The sequence below is a fragment of the Topomyia yanbarensis genome, chromosome 3, assembly GCF_030247195.1.
Source record: "Topomyia yanbarensis strain Yona2022 chromosome 3, ASM3024719v1, whole genome shotgun sequence".
Classification (NCBI taxonomy): domain Eukaryota; kingdom Metazoa; phylum Arthropoda; class Insecta; order Diptera; family Culicidae; genus Topomyia; species Topomyia yanbarensis.
In genome coordinates this window covers 108,915,272-108,939,194 of record NC_080672.1, presented here as the reverse complement: position 1 = coordinate 108,939,194, position 23,923 = coordinate 108,915,272, and the positions used below count along the sequence as shown (strand labels likewise).

At 41.2% G+C, this 23,923-nt stretch overlaps 1 protein-coding gene across 1 annotated transcript; it reads left to right on the top strand.

Moving 5' to 3' along the window:
* The first annotated feature begins 16,965 nt into the window (after positions 1-16,965).
* On the top strand, positions 16,966-23,708 carry LOC131687134 (uncharacterized). The gene is made up of 2 exons (XM_058971183.1): positions 16,966-23,475; positions 23,540-23,708. Exon 1 carries the CDS (start codon positions 16,966-16,968, stop codon positions 23,203-23,205), a length of 6,240 nt encoding a protein of 2,079 aa, XP_058827166.1. The 3' UTR covers positions 23,206-23,475; positions 23,540-23,708.
* The last annotated feature ends 215 nt before the right edge of the window (positions 23,709-23,923 follow it).

The following is a 23,923-nucleotide window of genomic DNA, read 5'->3' as shown; positions in this document are numbered from 1 at the left end:
AAAGACGAAAGACGAAAGACGAAAGACGAAAGACGAAAGACGAAAGACGAAAGACGAAAGACGAAAGACGAAAGACGAAAGACGAAAGACGAAAGACGAAAGACGAAAGACGAAAGACGAAAGACGAAAGACGAAAGACGAAAGACGAAAGACGAAAGACGAAAGACGAAAGACGAAAGACGAAAGACGAAAGACGAAAGACGAAAGACGAAAGACGAAAGACGAAAGACGAAAGACGAAAGACGAAAGACGAAAGACGAAAGACGAAAGACGAAAGACGAAAGACGAAAGACGAAAGACGAAAGACGAAAGACGAAAGACGAAAGACGAAAGACGAAAGACGAAAGACGAAAGACGAAAGACGAAAGACGAAAGACGAAAGACGAAAGACGAAAGACGAAAGACGAAAGACGAAAGACGAAAGACGAAAGACGAAAGACGAAAGACGAAAGACGAAAGACGAAAGACGAAAGACGAAAGACGAAAGACGAAAGACGAAAGACGAAAGACGAAAGACGAAAGACGAAAGACGAAAGACGAAAGACGAAAGACGAAAGACGAAAGACGAAAGACGAAAGACGAAAGACGAAAGACGAAAGACGAAAGACGAAAGACGAAAGACGAAAGACGAAAGACGAAAGACGAAAGACGAAAGACGAAAGACGAAAGACGAAAGACGAAAGACGAAAGACGAAAGACGAAAGACGAAAGACGAAAGACGAAAGACGAAAGACGAAAGACGAAAGACGAAAGACGAAAGACGAAAGACGAAAGACGAAAGACGAAAGACGAAAGACGAAAGACGAAAGACGAAAGACGAAAGACGAAAGACGAAAGACGAAAGACGAAAGACGAAAGACGAAAGACGAAAGACGAAAGACGAAAGACGAAAGACGAAAGACGAAAGACGAAAGACGAAAGACGAAAGACGAAAGACGAAAGACGAAAGACGAAAGACGAAAGACGAAAGACGAAAGACGAAAGACGAAAGACGAAAGACGAAAGACGAAAGACGAAAGACGAAAGACGAAAGACGAAAGACGAAAGACGAAAGACGAAAGACGAAAGACGAAAGACGAAAGACGAAAGACGAAAGACGAAAGACGAAAGACGAAAGACGAAAGACGAAAGACGAAAGACGAAAGACGAAAGACGAAAGACGAAAGACGAAAGACGAAAGACGAAAGACGAAAGACGAAAGACGAAAGACGAAAGACGAAAGACGAAAGACGAAAGACGAAAGACGAAAGACGAAAGACGAAAGACGAAAGACGAAAGACGAAAGACGAAAGACGAAAGACGAAAGACGAAAGACGAAAGACGAAAGACGAAAGACGAAAGACGAAAGACGAAAGACGAAAGACGAAAGACGAAAGACGAAAGACGAAAGACGAAAGACGAAAGACGAAAGACGAAAGACGAAAGACGAAAGACGAAAGACGAAAGACGAAAGACGAAAGACGAAAGACGAAAGACGAAAGACGAAAGACGAAAGACGAAAGACGAAAGACGAAAGACGAAAGACGAAAGACGAAAGACGAAAGACGAAAGACGAAAGACGAAAGACGAAAGACGAAAGACGAAAGACGAAAGACGAAAGACGAAAGACGAAAGACGAAAGACGAAAGACGAAAGACGAAAGACGAAAGACGAAAGACGAAAGACGAAAGACGAAAGACGAAAGACGAAAGACGAAAGACGAAAGACGAAAGACGAAAGACGAAAGACGAAAGACGAAAGACGAAAGACGAAAGACGAAAGACGAAAGACGAAAGACGAAAGACGAAAGACGAAAGACGAAAGACGAAAGACGAAAGACGAAAGACGAAAGACGAAAGACGAAAGACGAAAGACGAAAGACGAAAGACGAAAGACGAAAGACGAAAGACGAAAGACGAAAGACGAAAGACGAAAGACGAAAGACGAAAGACGAAAGACGAAAGACGAAAGACGAAAGACGAAAGACGAAAGACGAAAGACGAAAGACGAAAGACGAAAGACGAAAGACGAAAGACGAAAGACGAAAGACGAAAGACGAAAGACGAAAGACGAAAGACGAAAGACGAAAGACGAAAGACGAAAGACGAAAGACGAAAGACGAAAGACGAAAGACGAAAGACGAAAGACGAAAGACGAAAGACGAAAGACGAAAGACGAAAGACGAAAGACGAAAGACGAAAGACGAAAGACGAAAGACGAAAGACGAAAGACGAAAGACGAAAGACGAAAGACGAAAGACGAAAGACGAAAGACGAAAGACGAAAGACGAAAGACGAAAGACGAAAGACGAAAGACGAAAGACGAAAGACGAAAGACGAAAGACGAAAGACGAAAGACGAAAGACGAAAGACGAAAGACGAAAGACGAAAGACGAAAGACGAAAGACGAAAGACGAAAGACGAAAGACGAAAGACGAAAGACGAAAGACGAAAGACGAAAGACGAAAGACGAAAGACGAAAGACGAAAGACGAAAGACGAAAGACGAAAGACGAAAGACGAAAGACGAAAGACGAAAGACGAAAGACGAAAGACGAAAGACGAAAGACGAAAGACGAAAGACGAAAGACGAAAGACGAAAGACGAAAGACGAAAGACGAAAGACGAAAGACGAAAGACGAAAGACGAAAGACGAAAGACGAAAGACGAAAGACGAAAGACGAAAGACGAAAGACGAAAGACGAAAGACGAAAGACGAAAGACGAAAGACGAAAGACGAAAGACGAAAGACGAAAGACGAAAGACGAAAGACGAAAGACGAAAGACGAAAGACGAAAGACGAAAGACAAAAGACAAAAGACAAAAGACAAAAGACAAAAGACAAAAGACAAAAGACAAAAGACAAAAGACAAAAGACAAAAGACAAAAGACGAAAAACACAAAATGAAATTGGTCTTGATTGTTATTGAAAGAGCATTTTCATTTATATCGACGTCGGGTGAAAAGTTAACAAAACTTTAACACGACCAAACGGGCCACTACATCTTGTCACTGCTGAATGAGGAACTAAAATTAATCAACGAGGATTAGTCACTTAAGTATCCCATATCAATTATTTTATAAACTTTGTGACGATTCGGATCGTTTAACGCTGTCTTTATGTTCTTTCTACCTGGAATAGACAGTAAATAGTATTTACACCGACTATAAAAAAGACTGATGTGCCCATGCATTCACCGTGGAACTGTACGGTCTCATCCGGCTTGCGTGTTGCTACCCTTGCACAACAAAGTTAGAACAAAGAGCACGCTCCGGGGATCAACGGTCGGCTGGATCTACACGTAAAGTGAAGCTACCGGAGTCATATAGGGCTAAAGGCACATCCATGAACAGGTTAAAGCTAGAATGGATTGCAGTACCAATTTTTTTTATGAGAATCCGTCAACCGAATTGTTTCCTGTATTACGATAATTTGAAACTTGATTAATAATGAACTGCTGTATTTACAATTCCAAAAAATTCGAATACCCAGCTTATGCTACATTCAGACTTGATGTCGAAATTGCTTCCGAAGCATCATTTTGACCGTGTTGCCCAAGGAACATTTTCTCGTCCAGGCGTCATGTCCATCCATGCGGTGCTGTGAATGCTTTACATCCGCAGCCGCACGCAAGTCGTTTTTCCGAGGGGATCGAATACCCTTTCAGTATACATATACGTGTGCGTTCTTTGGTCCAAGTGTTTTCCCAATTCACAGTTGAACGGGCCGCTGGGACAAGGCATGGTTTTGTCGCAAAAAAGAGACATTCCCCGAAGTATGGAACCACTCAACCGAACAAACGATGAAAGCTCCTGAAGAAAATAGTATAAAAAATTACTTTATATTTATTTATTTGGACTGCCGACGACCAACGTTTATTCATACAAAAGGACACACACGCATGGAAATATCCTTTCTTCTGCCTAACTTTTTTGCATAGTCATGGAAAACCGGACTGTGTGCATCGGAAAGTGCGGTACGTGAAAACTGGATCAATATCTACCAAGTCTTTGCACCCTATAAAAAGATAAGTGAAACATCAGTGTACCCGAAGTAAGGCAATCTGATGAATATCTACATTAACTTGTTCGCTTGAATGAGGTGATGAACAGCTGGCTAGGTTCTCCGAAATCAATCGACAATCCAGCTAATGGATGGATGGGTCCAGTTAATGGTGTTGGTTTTGTCGAATTCCTGGTCATAAATCTATCCACTTGTGTGCAGAAACAAATAATACTAATATTGCTAAATGAAATTAAATAGTATCAGTTGAAGAAGACTGAGAACACGAACTTCCATACTTATAATTTCAATAGTGGTTCCATACTGGTTATTTTATCTTACTGTTTTGGAGAAGGCACTCGCATGATAAAACTGTGTTTAGCTGTAATTGAAACTAAAATAAAACCGGTTGATAGTTGAAATATTTCATGTCCCGACGCGTGCTGTCCCCCGTTTACGTTATTTGAAATGCGAGGAAGTAAGTCAACGCTCACACCCTTTTTCCGGTCTGTTGTCTGACTGTTTTCTTCCGGGAAGTCATATGCGTGTTTGATAGTAATAATTTGACTCAACTCTGACAAAACTTTTTGCGGGTTGAGTGTAATGGTTTAAAGTTGGTTTTATTTATTTGCTTTGTTGACAAAACAAAGCCTTGGTACTATATTTTCCTGGAGAAATTGACTTAAATTTCTACCGACTTTGCCGCGGGTTCTTAAGGTACAGGGTAATACGAATCCTTTATGGCTGAGGCTCGAGCACATGGCAAGTGGCATATGATATCAACGGAACGCTCTTTGAACTACCAAACCTGGATATTTACTCAATCAAAAGTTCTTTATTTTCATTATATTGAGGCTAGCAATGTGTGCTTGTGTTCCATTGTATCTGGAGTATTATTTCGGTATTTTAATATTTCGTATGAAAGTCTGTTCGAACAGTATCCCAATTCAATCAAGATCTGTTTATCCCTATCCCTATCGCTCTGAATGTATTTGATAGCACAACAGTTACTGCTTCCTTAAATATATAACCGCTTCAACAATGACAATTTAATCATTTAGTCGGAAAATACAACCAAAAGTGTACAAAAAACTAGCCCCAATGTATGTTTAGTTAGATAAATTGACCAATAAACGAAACTAGCCCCAATGTATGTTTAGTTAGATAAATTGACCAATAAACGAATAGAATCAGTATTTGCAAACCAACCTTCGGTGGTACAAAACTGCCGTCCCGCATCAACTAACTTCCAGTCCCATTTAAATAAGTTTCAACAAATGATTCGAACATACTGCACTCAAGCCATCCCTTCCACGACATAGAATATCCAATTGAAAATAGTTGAATCCCCACAAACGAACCTGTTCCTATCTACTTTTCCCCAATCAATTCCACTGACCAGTTTCATCCTTCGAAATTTCCTGTCGGGACTGCTCCTGACTATATCTAGCACCACAAGCCGGTCCAAGTTAAATCGAAAAAGTTGATAATAACCGAATGTGCCGAAATTTAATCCCCTTCAATTCGGTAGCCAGTTTTCTAGCCCCCTGCCTCCTCTTCAGCGCGGGGGCTGTGATGGACGATTTTGGTTTTTTGCACTTTGCGAACTGACCGATGCTCAGGAACAAGTGAACCCTTTCTTTCCGACAAGCAGTGTTTCGGGGCTGATGTTATTCCGATCAATACTGGCGGTAAGTGATTTTCCCCCTTTTGTGTAAAAAAGTACTTTTGACTGTTAGTTTGTAGATTCTTTGCTGCCAAAAGGTCTGGGGCTCTGTTGAGTTAAGCAGTAGAATCGGTTACATATGGTGTAAGTGATTGATGATAGGCACTAAATTGAGAGTGATTGTGGTCAGAAAAAAATTTCAGCGACATAAGGCACATTGGCAATCTAACAGACTTGATCATTAGAAAATTTCACCGACGAAACTGAGGTGAGGTGGGATGAAGAAAATCTCGGCCTTTCCCCCACAGTAATTAGCTTTTGGGTAAAGCTATGGTTTATGTAGACAAACTAAAATCCGTCCAATTTAAACTTGTGTTAAATTGGTTGCTTTTTCTAGGTTTTGTTTCACATTCTCAGCCTGATTACAATAGGGGCTCTTCGTTCATTGAAAATCAATAAGTACCCCACATTTATTAAGGATGATACCGAAATCACTTAGTGCTTGAAAGCGAGAAAAGAGCCGTTGAGTAAGCTAGAGAGTTTTGAACTACGTTTAAAAAAATTTATCCCGGAGAAGAGAAAACTTTAATACTACGAGCTTTTTTGACAAATCATTACTGTTGCGCTATATTATCAAAAGCGCCATGTAACACTTTTCAAGAAAAACTATTTTCAAAGCTTGAGATTGAATATCTTGAAAATTGAGACTTTTTAACTATAACATGCAAGGCCGTAGAGAGAAAATACGGGCCCGGGGTGTCCAACGTACGGGCTTCCACCACAGTATATTGCCCGATTACCAAAAAGTTAACGTTTGATATCCATTGGAGTTCACTGATATTATGCATAATACACTGAAATTTATAGTTATGCACACGTTTTTTGCTCTAGTTGTATGTAATATAAATGAGAGAATAAGCGTAGGGCTGTTCATACCGGTTTGAGCTTTCGTTCGAACCGGTCACAAATCTTGGTAGCTCCTGGTTTCTAGAGTTTTTCAACAGCAATAGTGTTTCTCAAGACTACCTATATATCGTTCGACCAGCCTTTTTCAAGACTAAAACATTTTTCAAGAATAATTCAACCTAAAGAAATATTTAATTCTTCCAACATGTCTGGGTCCCCCAAAAAAGACATGTGCCAAATATTAAAAATAAACGAAATAGGGTACACCCGAAAATTGAAATGATTGCAGAAACTCATTCAATGTTTTATCCGAATGCGAAGCTGACGAAATTTGCTTCCTTGAAAGGGCTACCACAAAGTCAAAGTTTGGACGAAATATACAATGAATTGAAAAATTTACTTGGCTTTTCTCCTTCACAAGTTATTTTTATGAAGAGAAATGCTAGCGGCGATAACACGCCAGTACGCTCTGGAATTATCCAGGAGCTTTATTTAATTCATTTTAACCTAATGAGATTGATAATTTCAAAGTATTTGAAAAAGCACGTTTTTTGTTCCACGTGCGAGTAAAGTGGGAACATTATAGACGACATGGGGAAAGAATTCAATATCCAATACCAAGGTTTTGGGCACGGCACAAAAAATTGTCATTTGGATTCCACATGTATGATCTGTGGTGATAAATCGCATACAAAAGATACTTGACCGGTGAGAAAAAGTTTCAAATGCGCTACTGTAACGAAAATTATAAATCGAATATTTGGGCTTATTATAATCGAGAAAAATATAAATTCTCGTTCAATGCAACAAAAACAACAAATAAAAAATTTACCTACTACTTCAGGTACACTTCAGGGAAATAAGCTTAAACGTACCAAGCCACTTCCAAATAGAATAACTTCTCTACCTATACAAGGATCTTCTATCTCCGTCACATCTTCCTATAATGGTCTGTCATCTTATGCTTCAATAGCAAGTAACATGTCAAAAATAACGGCTACCCCGCCCATAATCTCGTTTGCACCCAACGCTTCCTTTAGTCCAAAGGATTTAGGTAGCGTAACGGAAGAAAAAGTGAATTTCCTTCAAGAATCTGTACTGTAGCTGATGATTGCTATGTTAAATTCTATCTCCTTGTTTGAAGCTTTTCAAACTGGGTGGGAATTTTCTAACAAAAATACAATGAAATTAATTTTTAATAATGACTTTAAATAATCATTTAAATTTATTAAATTGGAATGCTCGTTCATTAAAAACGTTCGAAGACGACTTCAACTTCTTGAGGGTACATAATGTGCATATAGCCGTTGTGATGTAATTAAAAAGTTTCATTTAAAATCAAATATTAAATTAATTTTGTTATTTTTGTTATTCATCGACTAGATCGAATGATGTTGGATTCGGCGGAGGAATCGAAGTAAAGATTAATCGCAGGATTAAACATTCCATTATACCGTCTCTTGACACCAAAGTGATCGATAGTTTCGGTATCAAAAACGGTTCAAAGGATTTAGAATAAAATTTTAAAAATGATTTGGAAGCGTCCTCCCTGGTTTAGCATCAACGAGTTACACAGACTCGCAAACATAGAAACTTTAGAAATTATGACGAACAGTATTATAAGCAATTTCGGACAAAAATCGTAATAATTACCAATTGCAACGATTAGCTCTTTTTATAGCTTTTAAGTTAGTTTATAAGATTTGTTTAGCTCCTTATTCAAATGTCAAGTTCCTACTGCACAAATCTTTTAACTGCGAAAGCACATTATATCTTAATAATAATCAACCGCAAAGATTAAAGAAGTACAAAATTATTGAACGAGTGGTGAAAATAATAAAAAATCGGTAACAGTAGGAAAATTTTGAGAATGACCTAAATTTAAAAAGATAACAATAAAAGAATACAAACTTCAATAATAAAAATGCATCAATCTAAAAAATTCGATAAATCAAAATTAATTAAATATGTTTTACATTAAAAACAAGAAATATTTTTTAAAAAAATTGCAAATTGAATCAAACGTTAAGAATGAATAGAATTAGAGAAATAGATATGAAAGATACAAATAAAATGAACATAGGAAAAGAAAAAAATAACAAAACGGAAAATTTTGAAAAATTAGACGAAAATGGCAAATTGGAATTATAAAATGGCGATCAAATAAAGAAATTTGGAAGGTATGGACTGAACAAAAAATGGAGCCAACGGACAAAATGGAAAACACAAAATAGTAGAAAACCAAGGTTGTATACTATACAAACACAGAAAATGAAGAAAAGAAAAAGAAGAAATTTAAAAAAAAAAACATAAAGTTGATTGAATTAATTAAAAAATGAAAAACCTGTTTGAATCCACCTAGTGGTGCAATTGTGCCTTTCTCGTTTGTCCAAACTATGATTCCATGGTTTGGTATGTTTAATATAATGGTGAAAAGGATTATTACATTTTCAGTACGATTTGCACATACATACAATGGATCGACATCCACAAACTTGAAATGCTGTGTCGACGCTGAAACACTTGAAACCAGTGGCGAATCCAGAAGGAGCAATATTTTGAAACAAGACCATTTTTTTAAAAAAGGCGTAGACATTTGTACGTGCATTAATTTTAATTTTTGTTGTTCGATTACTATATTTTATACAGCAAAACTTTCTGAGAATGAGTTATAGGGAATGAATATTTCTGTACGAAAAAATTTACACTGAAAAAAGTGTTGTGTCATAATTTACAAATACCAAAATTGCAAAAAAAACATTGTTTCTATTTTTTTTATATTTTGTCAACAAAAACCTAAAGAGAAAAGGAATAGTTTGAATGTGATAATATGAAAATATATATATATATATATATATATATATATATATATATATATATATATATATATATATATATATATATATATATATATATATATATATATATATATATATATATATATATATATATATATATATATATATATATATATATATATATATATATATATATATGTATATATATATATATATATATATATATATATATATATATATATATATATATATATATATATATATATATATATATATATATATATATATATATATATATATATATATATATATATATATATATATATATATATATATATATATATATATATATATATATATGGTTTACAATATCGCCTTGATGTCAAAAAAAGTTATAGAAAATTTTATGGGCCTTTTGAAAAACCTATTGTTGTTGATGAAGAAACGGGAATAACTTATGAAAAGGTTGTAATAAAACAAAATAATTGTGTTGTTGAATTAAATTTTAAAATATCTCGAGATATAAGGTAAAGTACCTATTTTCACCATACTAAGGACGGTGCTTCACTAGTTCAATAATTTCTCGGCCTACAACCAATGGAATGCGTAAAAATTCACATCTACAGCTTTGCTTCGTTGTTAAGAACCAAGAGAATAACACAAATGTGCTGAAAACAGTGAAATTCTCGTGTTTGAGCGCAACGAAAACTCGAATCAAGTGACCCTATTGTTGCGCTATCATTTGACTGAACAAAGATGGCAGACGCTGCTCTAATGAACGACCTCAAATGGGTAGGGTGAAAATAGAAACATGGCGAAAATGGGCTCATCACCCTACTATATTTCAGAAAATTTTTGTTATATGCATTTTGATTTAAAATGGCGTTTAGAATCATATTCAAAAATAAAATTGTATTTTTAACTGCAAATAGTATGAATTATAAAAATATGTCAAAAGTTTTTTGTTTTGATTATAGAAGTTTTAACCTTAGGGTCATTCGGCTCTTTGTCGGGTTAGAGAAATCTCTTTAGAAAAATCTCTAACCCTATGAGCGGGGGTTGGGAATTGAACCCACGTGAGCTACGTACAAGGCAATCGATTTACCAACTACGCTATCTCCACCCCCATGTCAAACGTTGTTGTTAGGAAAACTTTTTTTATTGATAGCTTCTCCATGATACAAATACACTGATAAAGATTCTTTTACGTCTTTTAAACGATAAACATTAGATTTTTCACATTTTATGATGGAGTAACACGATTACCTTTAAAAAGGGCATAATCACATGATTTAACTCTTTATGTTGGAACAAAATTCCAAATAACTCGAAAACTATCGCATTTCGGAAGATTTTTGTTAAATGCGTTTTGATTTAAACGATACTTATAATTATATTCTGTAATAAAATTACAGTTTAGTATGTCAATTAATATGGATTTTAAAAACATGTATAAAATTATTTACCGATAAGTTCTCCATCATAGAATTACATTGAAAATGTTCATTTTTAATGTAATTGTTATTCCATGTTTTGCAAAAAATTGCAAAACATGAAATTACAGGGAAATTACTATAAATTAAATAAGTAGCAATAAAAATGAAAAAAAAATAAATATTGGAGAAAAAGGTAGATAAAATAAAAATGTAGTAACAATGAGAACAGATAAAAACGCAGGATTCTAAAATAGTAGAAACACAAAAAATCCACAACTTAAAAAAAAAACAAACCAAAGAAATTTTCACAAAATTTATAAAAAAAAATCTATGTAAAAATAAAAAACCTGTTTTAATCCACCTAGCGGTGCAATTGTGCCTTTCTCATTTCTCTAAACTATGACACGCAGGCATAATCGTGGAAATGTCCATTACATTCTTAGTACACTTTGCACTTATACACAATGGCATGCCAGCCACGAACTTGATGAGCTACGTGTCGACGGTGAAACACTTGAAACAAAAAATATCATACTCCATTAGCCTAATCAGCATTTGATCAATGTTATCTGCTTGCTAACTCATTTTGTCATGCGGGGGTGGGTATGTGAGGAGGGCGAAAGTCCCATGAACGAACGACTCCCCAGCTCAAATTGGTATGCTTTGTGATATAGTGGTGGTTTAAAGATGATGGGGTTGAAAGGGAGGGGTATGAGGGCTGGATGGGGTGGTGGTCTGAGGGGTGATTTAAGGAGATTTTTAAAGGAGGGGCGCGAACAGTAGAGGGGGGGGGGTGTAACCCCTCTCCGTAAACCATCAACTACGCCCCTGTTAAAATCCAGAAACCCTATGCGAGTCGAAAAAAAAAATTTGGCGGGATTAGGTTGACGTTTTTCAGAGTGATTGCATAACTTTTCTATATGAGAAAGGCGAAAATGTGCCAAAATCCAAAAAAGTGAATCGTCGTCAAATTTTTTTTCGAGTTTGCATCAAATCTCGACGTTTCATGCACCTTGAACACATTTAGCATCAAAAATAAAAATTCTATTTTTAATTATTCCTATAGTTTATATGAGAAATTTCTGTGTGACCGCACTCTGAAACCCGTAATTCCGGAACCAGAATTCCGATCGATCCAAAATTCAATAGCAGCCGATGGGAAGGTTGCACCTTTCATTTGAGACTAAGTTTGGGCAAATCGGTCCAGCCATCTCTGAGAAAAATGAGTGACATTATTTGACATATACGCACATACATACACACACATACACACACATACACACACATACACACACATACATACACACACACATACAGACTTTTTCCGATCTCGACGAACTGAGTCGAATGGGATATGACACTCGGCCCTCCGGGCCGGGATTAGGTTGACGTTTTTCAGAGTGATTGCATAACCTTTCTATATGAGAAAGGCAAAAAGGTGAAACTGGATCGCGTTCCAGTTCTATAGCTCATAAACCCTTACTAGGTCCAAATTGGTCCAGTTCCCCCTAAATTTTTCACGTGAGTACTGTGGCCCTAAATTTTCACAACTATCCCTACTCAGTAATCTCTAGCTAACTAAATGTCGTTAAAAAGTCAACAAAGAAAATGTTAATACATATTAGTCGCAACAAAAAAGGAAAAAATGGGTACAAAAATGTATATTTGATATCAAATATGCACTAGTTTAGAATTTTCGCTATTCTAGTTACTTCATGCACAAGATATAAATTTTTTAATAGCGTTCTCAAATAAATTTTTGTCGGAAATGTATTTGTCAAAATTTTAGTTTCTTTTAATAATTCGGGCCCCTTCCGAACTCCAAGCCCGGAGGGAAACACCCCATCCTGCTCCCCCCCCCCCAACCGTTCGGTGGCCCAAATTATGTAAACAAAAGTCGCACTATCACTTGTCATCATGTGTTTTGATGTCAAAATATGTATGACGTGTCACAATTTGGCATAGAAGATTTCATATGAAATCCAAATCCAAGGTACACCAATTTCAAGTAGGATTGCAACCCCTCCGGGACATCGCAGCGTACTTCCCACACTGCTATTGAGGAGAACAATGCTCGTTTGGCTTATGCTCCACAGCGAGAGTGGCTGGTGCTTTCGGATTCTTTACTGTTAGCCGTAGCAGTCAAATTTTACGCCTATCTAAATACGCGGACAATTTACAGCTTAATGTGACCGGTACACATACGTGGTGCGCATTATGCTTTGCCAAAACAGAGTATTCAACGGTCAATATGAGTCAATTTGGTGATTTTCTAACCATAGGTAAATTGATAACCTGAGGAGTTGGTTTCAAAAAAAATAAACTTGTTTGTGGTCAACTCAGTAGGTAATAAAAAAATTAAAATATTCTACAATATCGAGTGATCGCTTTGATTAAAATTTTGGTCTGGTTTCGGCGTTTACTCATATTTCGCTTGAATCCCATTCCAAGTCAGTAAAAATCTTCGGGTGAAAGCCTCACCAGAGGTGGTAACCCTAATTTCAAGCAAAAACTAAGTTTCTCATAATATTTTTCACATTTTCAACATTGAGTAATCCTCCCAATTTTAGATTTTCTTTCGTTAGCGCCTTCTAAATCTGAATTTATAAATTTATTTTAAAATAATTTATTTATTCACTATAAGTATATTTATTTCGATTTTAAGGTTGGCAAAACTGCAGGCCACACCTTATGCCGTTTTTGCTTAAACTCGGGACTGGGTCGGGTTCTACCCCCAACCGCTATCAGTTCGTTGACTTCGACAGGTTGATGGATTGGGAGCCTACCTCAGTTTCGTTTTGAGCGGGAGTGGCATTAGTGAAGATCGGCTAGGATCTGTGGTCGTATGCTGACAGGGAAGGGGAACAAACGACGCGCGTCTGAGGCTGCTAGTGTATCCGTCATTTAGAGTGAATCTTTCAGTGCAACTAATGAATATTTTGGGCAGCTCAAAATTATTTCCTGGTTTTCTTTTGTAGATTCGATTTCGATCAATATTTTTTCTCTTTTGCTAGTTCTACGTCCGTAAAAATATTTGAAGAACAGAAATTTCAATTGAGGCATTTTCTCGTTATTAACTGTGACGTTTTCAATAATATCAATAAGTCCAAAGCTATAACGAAGTTGCAACACACGGACTAAGTATAAAGTAGAAACCACAGTACCATCATAAGTTATTCAAGTTGCAAAGATTTGAAAATTTCGAAAATCGATCTCGAATGACTTTCGTGCATAGAGTTAAGATTATCTTGTGGTCCTGCTACCCAGTTCACAAACGATTGTAGATAGCAGACTAGCTCATAGTTTTGGCAATACTCCCCACAGCCGGCTGTTTGGCGTTCAAATTGCTGTAGTTCAGGAGAAAAGTAAATCACTCTCGATGGCCGGCTATACAGAGTTTAAACACAAGACATAATTAAATATCATTTTGCTCTGAGTATGCGTGTACTCGGAGACTAACCATCCCACTGCATAAAACATATTCATTTCGTGGTCATTGCATTGCCTGCTTGTGGCGAATCTTAGACCTATACCTGTCCTTCAATCCATCTCCGTAACCTATGGAAGCGTCGCTGAGTCGGGGGCCTTCCTTAAGTAGGTATTACATCAACATATACTACCCTATCCTAAGTATCGGTGAAGATGGTCGTGGTCGGCAATGACGATTATCATGCTATTAGTTTACTGAACTCAAAAGAGATAAAGTTCATTCCCGATCATTTATCTCACAAGCATGATGAGTTAAACTACCTATAGGCAACATGATAATCGTTATTATGTAATCTACGAATAGCACCGCGCTTTGCAACGCAACGCAAGTATATTTATTTCGATCTTAAATGCATTTTTCTCAATTTTTATCATTCCGAACTCTTTGAATTTTATAGCCTCTGACACACTTTTAATAAATCAACTTTGTTTCCTCCGTCGAACTATTAATAAAGTTTAAATTTCAACCCGCCTCCAAAAAAACTCTTTCTCACCATTCATTCAAACTCTATCTTTTATGTATAATCTGCTATGCTATTTATGTTTTATATTTACTTATACTTTACTAAATATATTTTATATATTTAATTATTGTCCCATTAGAGTCAACCTGCAACTAATTCTCGGATATATACGCTGTAAAAATGGCGACGCTCGAGCAATATTTTTGGAAAGATAGTGCAGTCAAGAACTCATGCGCCCTTTTCAAATATTGCTTCGTCTATCCTTTGATCGTCTGAAGTTCCCGCATCATCATTATTCAATAGATTTCGATCGGACGGAGTTCAGGACAGTTTTCTTCCGCTACCAAATTCACAGAATATGACGCGTACTACTCCTGCGCAAGCTTGTCCTTACCTGTGAAATCTTCTTGTCTCAGCAACTGCTTAATATCCGCTTTGATGTAGATCTCATCTTCATCATCTAGGTTTTTTTGCGCGTTGCTCTCGGTTTTCGTTCAGCTCTGGGCTTCTGGTCCACTGCCATCCGCTCCTGGAATTTTTGGAAGACCTTTGAGACGGTCGAATAATGTATGTTCGTCAGATTCGTCAAGGTGCGATTCGACAACCCAGGATTTTGCTAGTTGGTGAACAAAATCCTTTCGCGAACGGTTTGATGATTTTTTTCCAAGAAGTTAAATCGACTCTACGTTTCAATTTGTTATATCGTACTGCTGATCTTACTCAAAACAAAGCTCGATCATTGTGTCGATTAGGAATAGGAAGTAATCGCATTTTCACTGATGTATTTCTTTTATCTTGATTATTCTGTATAAGATCGAAGAAAATTTGAGAAATTCATAAACGTTACTCTAACACTTATACTCACTAACTAGTGAATCAACCGAGTCTGCCATCATCCCCAGTAGACTTAACACTGCATAGAACTCTTATCAACCGATAATCTCCTCCTTCGCAACCAGAGTACAAAGTTTCAAAGTTGTAAGTTAAACATCTTGTTTGCTGTCCCAAGTTAGTCCCAGTGCGTTAAGATGAGCCTGTTGGGAAACAGCGAACTTCGCACAAATAAACTCGATAAGAATTTATTTCAACCTTTCGCTATTCTACCAAACGGCAGTCTCGAACCGGGAGCAAGAATGTTGCCCGTTGCCATGGGTAGGGGTTGGCTGGGGCAGATTTATTTGTTTCTGTTGATTGCTCAGATCCGATACCCGACTCACCTTTAGCACTCTGGGATGTGTCAGGTCGACTTGGAAAGTTGCTTCTGTCTGTTGCCGAAAACAAAACAGAAATGTAACGACTATTGAGCGCCTGTTGATGAAAAGCAGCACCAAAGTTCCACTCGACGGTGAATTCTAATATGGTAGATAAACCACTTTATTGCGCCCGATGCTGTGCAATATTTGAGTAAAAAAAATCGACGTTGTCAACGCAGAAACCGTCGAGCTGGCAACACTGCCTGACAAAGGCAACGCGTCCGCTTCAAAAGCAACACAACAGTGAAGCGCCGCGTCAGTGGGTGACAGACGTCATTTGATGACAGTGGAGATACGTCACCGAACTGTCAACGGCAAGACCGCGTGTTCTCGTAATCGGTCTATTCCACATTAGCCGTGAACGAGAACAGGACTGAACTAGCAAAGTGCTGAAAATTAAACAAATTGAAAATTTTAGTATTAAAGTGAAGAAAAGTAAAGATAGTAAAGAGTGAAAGCGAGGTTAGGAGTAAAGTATAGAATTAGATAGAAGTGAGTTAACTGTGCTAGAAGGAAAGTAAGTAAGCAGCTAAGAAAGAAGAAATATTTTTAATTATTGAAATCTAATTTAACCCCTTTAGCTCGCGGACGAAGCTAACCGCTATCTAGGGCGGAGAAAAGGAATAGCCCACCAAATTGTAAGGTACATTTACAATATAAATACGCTCACTAATTCCGAATTATAATTACAGTTGAAGCTAATTAAAATCATTACGCTGTCAAAACGGCCTTTTTCCTTCGCCCTACAACCTCGACAATCTTCAAAATTTGTGGTAAGATGGCCGAACAGACGCCAATTGGAGATACAACGGAGTTGGAACAAGAGGAATCCAATTGTGTGGCCTGCCAACGTCCGGATAGTGCGGACAATATGGTCCAGTGTGACCGATGCGACGGATGGCGGCACTATACATGCGCCGGGGTGGATGCGAGCGTGATGAACCGGTCATGGGTGTGCGGTGATTGCACCTCCATGCAAGAGGATGCCATTTCCTTGAAGAGCGGTTCCAGTCGTGCCAGTGCAGCGTCGGCGCTTTCCGTCTGTATGAGCCAGCTGGTGGAAAGGCAGCAGCTAGAACGAAAACGTGCGGAAATAGAGCTGCAACGCCGCCATCTTGATGAGCAACAAAAACTCATCGACAAAGTGCTGGAAGGAGAAGAAAATAGCAGCCATCGCAGTGGTGTTTCAGCGCGCAGTGCTACCAATGAAGCGGCTTCACCTACTTCAAGTAAGCGTCTTTCTACTCCACTTCCCCCCGGTGCCCGACTAGCATCATCTGTTCGTCGTTCGGTACCGGCGCCGGGTACACCCAGATCGGTAGCGCCACCGATGGTAACCATTCCCCTAGCAGTGTTGAAGCCGTCTGCGTCTCAGTCACCACAGGGAACGAAATCTGAGGATGCATTGTTGGAACTCAGGAACCGAGTGGAGCAATGCGAAAGGCGAGCAAAACCGACAAACGAACAGCTATCAGCACTACAAGCACAGTTGGAACTGTGCCGCAACCTACTTGAAGGATTTCAATCCAGTGCGGAAATGTGCGAACGAGTCGGACAACCGGAAGCAAGCAGTACAGTGACGGAGCAGCTACCAAAGCCAGCGGCAAGCCAGCCGCGCATGGAGAAGCAGACCGGCGCCATTCCCAAGGCGGGCCGAACGTTAGCAACTGTCCCGGAGTACGAACGAATTCGGTCTAAAAATGGTTCCGAAGCTGAAGCAGTAGGTGGAATCGACCCAATAAATCGTCGCTGGCCTGTGAGGGAACCGGTAAGCCATACTAGTTTGGCAGCGGTAAGTCAAACAATCGCAGCAACGGAAAACAATCCAAGCTATATGGAACCCCCAGGTAAGCGTCAAGCCTTGAGTAATTATTCAATAAATGCAAACGAATACACCTCTCAATATTGCCCCACGACCAATATGTATGAAATTTCCCGTGAACAGTCGCGAAATTTCGCGCATCCGGGAAATAGTAAAATGCCTCCTGAAGTTCCCCGCGAGCAGCAGCAAGTTTTTCACGCGCGCCCGGGTGTAACACAAATACTAACTCTGCCCAAGAGTCAATATAAGAATAAAACCGATGAACGAATGCGTGATTCCCCCACATACCCGGTTGAATTCAATAAATTTCCCCTGCCCCCTCGTCTGTCAGAAAATGTGTATCAAGACCAAGTGATTCCCCCTCGAGCTCCAGGAGGTCCAACGCAGCAGCAGCTAGCAGCACGGCAGTCCCTGGCTAAGGAACTTCCCCGATTCTCTGGAGACCCAGCGGATTGGCCGATCTTTATTTCAAGCTATCGATACACAACAGAAGCCTGCGGCTTTTCGGATGGTGAGAACATGCTTCGCCTGCAACGATGTTTGTCTGGTTCTGCGCTTGAAACAGTACGTAGTCGGCTGGTGTTACCAGCAGCGGTGCCCCAAGTGATCGAGACACTTCGTATGCGATTTGGACGTCCTGAGTTGCTGATCAACGCTCTGCTACGCAAGGTGCGAGACATCCCAGCACCACGGTCCGACAGATTGGAAGGTCTCATCGATTTCGGGATGGCGGTGCAAGCGTTATGCGACCACATCGAAGCGGCGAACGAACGCGCTCATTTATCGAATCCTTCACTACTACAGGAACTCGTTGCGAAGCTTCCCGCAGATCAAAGGATGATGTGGGCAGGATATAAGCGTAGTTTTCAAGTCGTCGATTTAAAAACCTTCGGCGATTACATGACGTCGGTGGTGCAGGACGCGTCGAGCGTAGTAACCTTCGAACCTGAGTCCAGAAGGAACAACCCACGCGATCGTCCAAAGAACAAAGCGTTCGTGAACACTCACGCGATGGAAGGAGCAGTCAGTTCTGTACGATCAATAAATGTGCCAACCGGCGCAGCGAAACAGTTTGACTGCGCACACTGCAGCAAAACTGGTCATCGAGTGCGCGAGTGTATTGCATTTAAAGCGTTGCACGTCGACGACCGCTGGAGAAGAGTCCGAGCTTTAGGTCTTTGTCAGAATTGTCTATTCAGCCATGGACGCAGGGCGTGTCGGATTCGTAGTAGTTGTGACATCGAGGGTTGTCAGTTCCGCCATCATCCACTGCTTCACTCTCTACGTGGGCCTCCAAAGGCTCCAGCATCGAATGCATTAGTGGCGGAGAATCACACCCACCGTCTTCTGACTTCGTCGACGCTGTTTCGGATAATTCCCGTGATCCTACATGGAAGCGACGTCTCGATTGATACCTTTGCATTCTTGGACGAGGGATCAGATCTGACACTAATGGAACATGATCTGGCTGTATCGTTGGGTCTGAAAGGTAGCCCTCAGCCTTTGTGTCTACGCTGGACGGGAAACACTTCCCGCATGGAAAAGGAATCGCAACGCATCACTTTCGAGATCGCAGGTGAAGGACAGCACAAACGGCACAAGATAGTGAACGCAAGAACGGTTCAATGTCTCAATCTGCCGAGTCAGAGTTTCCAGGTGGAAGAAGCAGCGACAAAACACGCGCACCTTAGGGGGATTCCGGTTAGCAGCTACCATAACGCAAAGCCTAAGATCCTCATAGGAATCGACAACCTACGACTTGCGCTACCACTTAAAGTAAGAGAGGGCGATGGTACCGGTCCTATAGCTGCGAGAACCAGATTGGGCTGGTGTGTCTACGGCCCGCGAGAAAGCGGTGACACCGAAGCTTATAATTTCCACGTAAGCAGATGCGATTGCGACGAAGAACTTCACGATACGGTGAAGCAGTTTTTTGCCATCGAAGAAGCAGGCGTGCGCCCGTCAAACATTCCAATGTCTAAGGAAGAACAACGAGCGCTAACTATCCTGGAAACTACAACCCGACGAGTAGAGAACCGTTTCGAAACGGGTTTGTTGTGGAAAGAAGACAATGTAGAATTCCCGAACAGCTACACGATGGCGGTACGTCGTCTAGAATGTCTCGAACGCAGAATGGATCGCGATCCGCTGCTAAAAGAGAACCTCCATCGACAGATGTGCGAATACGAGGCAAAGGGTTACGCGCACAGGGCTACGAAAGCGGAGATAGGTGCAGCGGACCCAAGAAGGGTATGGTACCTCCCGGTGGGAGCGGTAATAAACCCTAAGAAACCAGGAAAGGTCCGAGTAATTTGGGATGCAGCCGCCAAAGTCGATGGAGTCTCACTTAACAGCGCTCTTCTCAAAGGTCCGGATCAACTCTCGTCACTTCCAGCCGTGCTATTCCGCTTTCGACAGTATGGGGTGGCGGTCAGCTCGGATATTCAGGAAATGTTCCACCAAATCCGTATCCGAGAGGCAGATAAGAATTCCCAGCGCTTCTTGTGGCGCGCTTGTCCATCGGAGAAACCTACGATCTACTTGATGGATGTCGCTACCTTCGGGAGCACCTGTTCGCCAGCTTCGGCACAATTCGTCAAAAATCGGAACGCAGTACAGCACGCTGAACTGTTTCCTGAGGCATCGAAAGCGATCGTCCACGATCACTACGTTGACGATTACCTGTCGAGTTTCGGATCCGCAGAAGAGGCGACAAAGGTAGCAAACGACGTGCGATACATTCACGGCCAAGGAGGCTTCAAATTGCACAACTGGCGGTCAAATAGCAGCACGGTCCTCGAGCAACTGGGCGAAGTACCAGATGGAACTGAGAAGCAACTGAACCTGATCGACGGGTCGACAATCGAGAGAGTGCTCGGTATGCTTTGGAGCCCATCATCCGATGAACTGAGTTTCTCTACTCAAATGAGCGACGAGGTACAAACACTGATTCGCATGGTAACCCGACCGACGAAGAGGCAGATTCTACGTTGCGTCATGACGTTGTTTGATCCACTGGGGTTACTCTCGCCGTTTATCATCCACGGAAAGGTCTTGATCCAGGACCTGTGGCGCGAAGGCACGGATTGGGACGAACAAGTAGGCGATTTAGTCTATGCGAAGTGGCAGAGGTGGATCGAGATGATCAACCATATCGCAGAGATCCGAATTCCCAGATGTTACTTCCCCAACGCCACGAGAAGGACCTACCTCAGGGCTGAAATGCATGTGTTTGTCGACGCAAGCGAAGTAGCCTATTCGTGCGCTATCTACTTACGCACCTTCAACGAACATGGTAAACCACAGTGCAGCTTAGTAGCGGCAAAATCAAAGGTCGCACCCCTGAAACCGTGGTCTATTCCCAGGCTGGAACTGCAGGCGTGTGTACTGGGCGTACGGTGGTCAAAATTTGTCAAGGAAAACCTCGACGTCCCAGTTTCCAAGACGGTTTTCTGGACCGATTCCAGAACGGCGCTATCCTGGATTAATGCTGACCCTCGAAACTATCGACAGTTCGTGTCCTGTAGAGTAGGTGAGATACTTGAGCATACTTCGGTAAGCGACTGGAGATGGGTGCCTTCCAAATCCAATCCAGCGGACGAAGCAACGAAATGGGGTAGTGGACCGTACTTCAACCACGACAGCAAGTGGTTCCAAGGACCGCATTTCCTGAATCTCCTGGAAGCAGATTGGACCTGTCGCAAAGAACCGGTGATGGTTACCGTGGAAGAAATGCGTGTATCGACACTACATCACAGTTCGTTTGAACCAACGATCGATTTCGACCGATTCTCTTCCTGGGACAGGTTGCAACGTGCGACCGCATACGTTCTCCGTTTTCTGCACAATGCATCGAAGAAACAGCCACGATATAGTGGACAGCTACAACAGTCGGAACTGAAGGCTGCTGAAGAAGTCATCTTCAAGTTGGTGCAACGTGAACAATACCCGGACGAAGTTGCAGCGCTGTCAAACAAAGCGCCCAATGAGACCGGTCAAGAAGTCATCGGGAAAAACAGTTGCATCTACCAAATGATGCCGAAGCTGGACGAGAAGGGTTTGCTACGTGAACAGGGTCGAATCGCGGCAGTTAAGAACGTCGCCTACAACGTGCGCCATCCCGTGATTCTACCGAGAAGGCATCGCGTCACGGAACTTCTGGTGCATCGATTCCACCGCAACTTTCGCCATGGCAATGCTGAAACGGTCGTTAACGAAGTTCGACAATTGTACGCTATCCCGAGGCTTCGATTGGTGGTCAAGAAAGTGGGCAGAGAATGCCCGTCCTGCAAAATACGGCGAACCAGACCAATGATCCCTCCAATGGCACCACTGCCATCTGCCCGCTTAGCCCATCACGAGCGAGCTTTCACCTACACAGGGGTGGATTATTTCGGACCATTGCTGGTGAAGTTGGGGCGATCCAATGTAAAGCGATGGGTCGCACTGTTCACCTGCCTAACGATTCGTGCCGTACACCTAGAAATCGCCTACACACTATCAACAGAGTCCTGTATTTCGTGCGTCCGCCGATTCGTTGGACGGCGCGGGCCACCTGCCGAGTTTTTCAGCGACAACGGAACGAATTTCCAAGGAGCCGATCGAGTACTGCAGCACCAGATAAGCCAGGGACTGTCCGCAACGTTTACCAGTGCAAACACGAAGTGGAACTTCATACCACCAGGAGCGCCACACATGGGCGGAGCGTGGGAACGCCTAGTACAGTCCGTTAAAGCTGCAATGAAAGAAGCGTATTCCGAGGGGAAGCTTGACGACGAGGGGTTGCAGACGTTGGTCGTGGAGGCTGAAAGTGTCGTGAACTCAAGGCCTCTGACGTATCTGCCATTGGAGAGCGAGGAGACCGAGGCCCTCACCCCGAACCACTTCCTGTTGTTAAGTTCGAATGGGATGAAGCAAATGAACGACGAAGATGAAGGACCGAGACAGTTCAGCGAATCAGTTCGGTGTCGAATCCTGGGGGATTCCTGGGAGCACATCCAGCATCAGCTAGATGTATTCTGGGGGCGCTGGTTGGTGGAATATCTGCCGGTGATCCGCCGACAACCGAAATGGTTCAGCGAGACACCATCATTGAAACCAGGCGACCTGGTAATGGTCGCGGAGCCGACGAGACGGAGTGGCTGGGAGCGAGGGCGAATAGTTTGCCTGAAGAAGCATGCGGACGGCAGAAATCGACGAGCGGTCGTGAAGATAGGCGACAAGACTTGTATTCGACCGGTGACGCGGTTGGCTTTGCTCGACGTCAAGGAGAGTGGAGCTCCGGCGGACTCCGGACTACACCCGGGGGAGACTGTCAACGCAGAAACCGTCGAGCTGGCAACACTGCCTGACAAAGGCAACGCGTCCGCTTCAAAAGCAACACAACAGTGAAGCGCCGCGTCAGTGGGTGACAGACGTCATTTGATGACAGTGGAGATACGTCACCGAACTGTCAACGGCAAGACCGCGTGTTCTCGTAATCGGTCTATTCCACATTAGCCGTGAACGAGAACAGGACTGAACTAGCAAAGTGCTGAAAATTAAACAAATTGAAAATTTTAGTATTAAAGTGAAGAAAAGTAAAGATAGTAAAGAGTGAAAGCGAGGTTAGGAGTAAAGTATAGAATTAGATAGAAGTGAGTTAACTGTGCTAGAAGGAAAGTAAGTAAGCAGCTAAGAAAGAAGAAATATTTTTAATTATTGAAATCTAATTTAACCCCTTTAGCTCGCGGACGAAGCTAACCGCTATCTAGGGCGGAGAAAAGGAATAGCCCACCAAATTGTAAGGTACATTTACAATATAAATACGCTCACTAATTCCGAATTATAATTACAGTTGAAGCTAATTAAAATCATTACGCTGTCAAAACGGCCTTTTTCCTTCGCCCTACAACCTCGACAGACGTCTACCAAGAAAGTTGGGGAAATAGAAAACTTTTGTATCAAGTGTCGAACGGCAAACTTCATTTTACCGTAAAGATAAAAAAGCTATACAGAAAAAAATCTAAGGCAGACAGCTAAGGACTGGGAAGCTACGACTTTCGGATAGGGTTGGCAAAGTGGTACCTCATCGGGGTTTACTGTCGCTCACATGGAACGGTCACCCTAC